Source organism: Vigna unguiculata, chromosome 1, assembly GCF_037176805.1.
Source record: "Vigna unguiculata cultivar grain cowpea cultivar isolate G323 ecotype 2 chromosome 1, ASM3717680v1, whole genome shotgun sequence".
NCBI lineage: Eukaryota > Viridiplantae > Streptophyta > Magnoliopsida > Fabales > Fabaceae > Vigna > Vigna unguiculata.
This window is the reverse complement of record NC_140792.1, coordinates 48529327-48534714: the sequence shown is the minus strand read 5'-3', so window position 1 is coordinate 48534714 and position 5388 is coordinate 48529327. Positions and strand designations below refer to the sequence as shown.

At 35.5% G+C, this 5388-nt stretch overlaps 1 protein-coding gene across 2 annotated transcripts; it reads right to left on the bottom strand.

The window, feature by feature from the left end:
• Positions 1–211: 211 nt before the first annotated feature.
• On the bottom strand, positions 212–4772 carry LOC114187103 (trihelix transcription factor GT-1-like). Of its 2 annotated transcripts, XM_028075237.2 has the most exons (5): positions 4021–4765; positions 2816–2854; positions 1637–1768; positions 1159–1383; positions 212–682 (listed from the first exon to the last, which is right to left on the bottom strand). In XM_028075237.2, the coding sequence occupies exons 1-5, from the start codon at positions 4553–4555 to the stop codon at positions 480–482; spliced, it is 1134 nt and encodes a 377-aa protein (XP_027931038.2). In that variant the 5' UTR covers positions 4556–4765; the 3' UTR covers positions 212–479. The 2 variants fall into 2 exon arrangements, with proteins under 2 accessions (XP_027931038.2, XP_027931046.2); XM_028075245.2 differs by lacking the exon at positions 1637–1768 and having other exon boundaries at positions 4021–4772.
• Between the last annotated feature and the right edge of the window lie 616 nt (positions 4773–5388).

The window sequence follows — 5388 nt, the reverse complement described above, 5'->3', positions numbered from 1 at the left end:
TACATACATTAACTAAATTTTGTCTATATTAAGATGTTAAAGAGTTAAGAACTCATTCTTATCTAATTAAGGTAAAGTAAGAAATGACAAAAAAAATAATAAGTATTTTTAATGCTGTCAAAGTTCGAAGTTAATAGCTTCTATTGTGCTAAGGCAAACACGTTAGAAACTCAAGCAACCGTCAAAGTTCCTACACAGAACTAGAAGTATATACCAAAATTTGACGAAAATGATCCATTAAAAAATCTAGACAATAATAATATGTTGTCACTGCAAATGCATATTTACAGACATGTAAACGCCATTGATTGAAACGGATTTTTGTGCAGAAGGGCTAGTTAATTTTCCTATCAAAAAACTATAAACAGCGTTATCAAATGTAAAACTTATACTATTTCAGGTTAGTGTCGCACATATATCAAAAACCTGAACAGACCCCACCATAGTTCTCCAGAGAATTTGATCATGCCATCTACTTTTCAACTCACACCACGATATATGGCACCAGGTCGAAGATCATCCAAATTGTCAATATTTCTATATCCATCAAATTCTCTTAGACACACCCAACCCCGGCGGGTCAGAAAATCACGATAATCATTTTCAGTGTAAAATACCTTATCTTCAGTATGCACAGGAAGGTGCTCAGACTCATCATAGAGACATAATTTAATGGCCATTCCTGCAATTATAAGTAGATAAATACAACATCGTAACTTAATAATACTAAAACCTAAAAAAATACTTCGTAAGATTTTAAGAATCAAAATACATATAAACATCAAATATGCCATAATATTTAAGGGACAACCATAGATGATCATATTTCTTTAAAAATAACAAGCAAAAGAAAATGACAAATACTGTTATTTCTAAGGAAAAACTAAAAATAACATCCAGAAAGAATTTTTCTTTTCAAAAAAATTGTTGTCCAGCTGCGAATCGATTATCTACTGGTTCAATTGCAAACCACTTTTATGGTTTTAATATATCAGATATTAAACCAGTTTACCGGTTTTAACAACATAACAAAACCAACATGTGAACTTCAAAAGTGCACCGCATCATACGAGTAAAGTTCGTAAACATTAAAATTAAATAAATCCATCAAATGTGTACATATCGCAACAATAATTAGACCAATAAAGTGAATCTAACCTTCATCAAGGTGAAGAGTATAACTTCCAATAGGCATTTCACGGTCAATACTTCGGATAATCTGGTCCTCATCCTCCAACCAAAATGTGCGTTTAGTTCTCAACCTAAAAGCAGCCCTGATTGCCTCTTTGATGGCTTCTGGAGTGCCATCAATACCTATTCGTCTTGTATAATCACACCATTTAACTGATATAACCCTTCCACAACATGACTGACTTTCTCCACCTGCCAAAGTAGGAAGAATTGGTTAAGCTAAAGAGGGGAGGGGGGAACCGAATATAATTGATTCCATGTTTTGGGGTATGAAATAACAATTTATTTTACCATGTTTTTGTTCTATATCCAAAAATTAACCAAAACTGCTCTCAACGTACATTTACCAAGACTCGATGATTAACTTCTTATTTTTGCAGTCATTTTCTCTTTCATTGGTGAGTAAGCAAACATGGATCAAACTATGAAGCCCTACATAACTTACCATTTCCAGAAGTCTCTCTCCAATTCCAAGGAGGGACTCCACTAGCTGCAACAGCATCAGCTGTGGTAATGGCAAGCGGATGCCCATCATGATCCAAACTTCTCTCAAGATTTAGTGTTGGTCTTCCAGTAGCTAATGGCAAGTATTTGAGAATTATGGTAAATGAAATAGCAAAAATGATGGTAAAGGAGCTAAAATGCATGTCCAAGTTCTTTTTAATAGAGACCCCCTCTCCAGAAATGTTAAGGGCTTGTTTACTTCTATTTTCATTTCCCGTTTTCATTTCTAGTAACAAAGTTGTCACCTTGTTTTCATCTTGTTTCCTGGTTTCAAAGAGTTGTATAGGAAACAGATAAAACAAAACATAACAAGATTGTTTTCACCCAAAGCAACATTATTTACTCAAAAAGAACAGGCCCTAAAATCTTCATTCTAAAATGTTGACAGTACTAGTTTTGGGCATTGAAATGCTGCAAAATGTAGACACCAGATGATAGAAAAAATGATAACGCTTGGCGATATGCCCATGAATACTTCCTCCCACCAATACAATCACACACTTATCTGGTCATGCATAGCAAGAAGTAGTATGAGTACTTCATCGCATTATTTGGGGTACTGTACTTGACATTATAATTAAGTGAAACTGTTAAATGATAAGCATTAAGCAACAACAATATTTTTTCCCACCATGTGAAGAAATAATTATAAGAACCGCACATTAGCAGAAAGAGTTCCTAGTAAATTATGATAACTAGAACTATACTGAAGAGTACAGCATTTGAATTATCATTTCAACAAACTCTTCAAGGTCAAATTTCACCATTTATGTTGCTCTTCCTATCATTTTTTTTAATATTTACCTGAAAAGAAGCATTAAAATGCTGAAAAGTTGTCTGTAGTGTTGGTTAAATTTCCATGAAATACATGTACGTACATTAGCATTTTGGTTTTTTCTTACACTGATTTTTTCTTCCACACTTATTATGTTACTCGGATGTGGTGTATATTACCTACTTACCAGTATAAGAATCAAGTCTAAACCAAAATGCCTCGATGGATTAAAACCCCACGTGACTCCTTTTGTGAGTTATGAAATTCAAAATGATGAAGGACACGAGTAAACAACAATACAGAGTATGTATGTAGGCAGCTGAAAGCTGGATTACAATGACATACCTTCTACAGGCCCAAAAGAGATGCTAGTATCATCAATACCTGTAGAGCAAGATAACCAATTAAATTATTGTTCCTAAAGATGAAATGGGTGAAATTATAACCTCAACAGATATCCAAAGTGATAGTTTAACAGTACTGCATAGAAATTAAACCCCACTTTCAAATTGTCGAGATTTATACTGCCCTATGTGAAAATCAAACACAGAGATATTCGATACAGCTGTCAAGCTATCCATGGATATAAACTGAGGCTCACAACTTAAGGGTAAGGCTTTTCAACCAAGAAATAAACGTGATTTCCAATCACACTTACTAAACTTATACAGGGAAACTGAAAACTTCTTTAATCCTTCAAATTTGTGCTTCACAAAGAAACATAAATAACTGAACGCTAAATGCATAGAAATCAATCACCTCGTGCCAGCAATTTTAAACCAAAATGACATTATTTTGGATTAAATTTGTCATATTTTGGAAAATGCAATCCATTAAGCAGTTACATTACAACTACGAAATTTAGGTTTCCCCAGTTACGTTTTTCCCTAAACTATATCCATTTTTGTAAACAAAAACAACCTAATATCCCCAAACCAGAATGCTTGAAAGAGATAATGAAGTATCTCGGTTTCCAGACAAAATTTGTCAAATTTGGGAAATTCCAGAATGTTCAGCTTTAACCAATGTCACTTACACCATCTCTTTTAAACAAACCGTCAAAAAGTATCCACATCAGATATCAAACATCCCCACTCCCTGCCAAACTTAGAGAAGCAGCTTCACAAGTAATTTGCTTACAACGGTTGTGTGATCAATATTCCGAAAGAATCTTCAGACTAACTTATTTCAGGTCTCCTTTAGCCCCAACACCAGAACATGGTTAGTACAGTTTAGTTCTTGCACCTTGAAACTATTCATTTTAGTCCCTACCCGTGAGCTTTCTAATTAATAGAACGTTTTAGTCCTTACAACAACTAGAAACTATTCCTTTTAGTCCCTACAATTTTAGACAACAGAACTATCACTAAATCAACATTGTAAGAAGAAGTTGAACCCTCACACTAATTCACCTCCAAAGTCAGATTCATGACCTAAACTCCACCTCATGCAACAAAATCACACATAACATAATTCAATTGAAGGATTCCCTAACCTAACCTAACCTAACGGTTCACAGAAGTGCTGAATTACAACGAGTGAACTGCTACCTTTATCAGCAAACTGCATGAAAGAATCAACCTTTGGCGGAGGAGTGGGACTCTTGTACTGCACGTTCTTGCTCCTCTCTCTGAGGATCTCATCAATCTCCTTGTAATACGACATCTTAGCAGAGCCGCTCCCTCCACGGTCCTGGTGCTTTGCCTTCTTGAACTCCTTTAGCAGGTTGCGCCACTTATCGGTGCACATGGTGGGAGAGCGATCAAAACCCTTCTCCCTCATCTTGGAGGATATCTGTTCCCAGAGGTGCTTGTTGGACTTGGAGGTATTGAAGAGCGCGTCCATCTCGCGGCGGAGGCCAATGAGCGAGCGCGTCTCGTCCTGCACCCACGTCTCCGCCCGTTTCTTGGGGGCCTTGATCTCCACCTCGGGGTCTTCTCCGCTGCTCTCGCCGAGGATCATCGGCGGCGGGTGGTGCGGCGGCGGCGGCGGCAGTTCGCCGTTGGAGACCACCTCGATCATCATATCGCGCGCACCTTCCTCCTTGTAGAAGTCGATTGGACGCGGTTTCTCCGACAAATACATGGTTCGGTAAGTTGGTTGCTGTATGTGTGAGAGTGTGAATTGTTGGTTTGAGGGATTCTATTGCCGAAGGAGGATTGAGAAAGAGAGAGTGATGGCGATGGTAATTGTAATTGTAAAAGTTAGGGATTGGGTTTTGGGGTGAAATTTTGAAGTGGTGAAGCAGTGAAGAAGGGTAGGGGATTTTGCTTTGTGTGTATGTCAGCGTGAAGTAAAAGCTTTTTGGATGCGGTGGAAAGCAAGGGATGAGGAAGAGAGGACGTGTCTGTCTCTTGATAATATTATCATTATTACCATGATTATTATTATTATTATTAGTTAATTAATGATATGTTATTATTATTTTATTTTTTTAAATAATATTTTTAGAAGAAAAAGGTAAATTTATTTTTCTGGAGGTAAAAATTTTATCGGTATACTCAAAAAATATAATAAAAATAGATTAAATATGTTTTTTGTCTCTTAATTTTGAGTAAAAATTAAAATTAATCTTTTTTTGGAATTTCTATCTAATTTAGTTTCTCAACTTTGTAACTGTGTCTATTTAATACTTTTATTAACCAAATTTTGTTAAGTTCTTTTATAGTTTTAAAAAGATTTCATGATAGCATATGAGTTGTTTATACAGTTTCACACATTTTCGTTTCAATGTTAGCTAAGAAACTATCATGAAATGTGTTTGAAACGCCAAATAAATTTAACAAAATTATATTAAAATTACTAAATTCACGCAGTTCCAACTTTAACCTATGTTTTCTAGTGATTTTTAATCATAATCAAGGATGATATTTCCTGTAGACATACGTAAATATAATGGAGCTTAGACACAACAACCA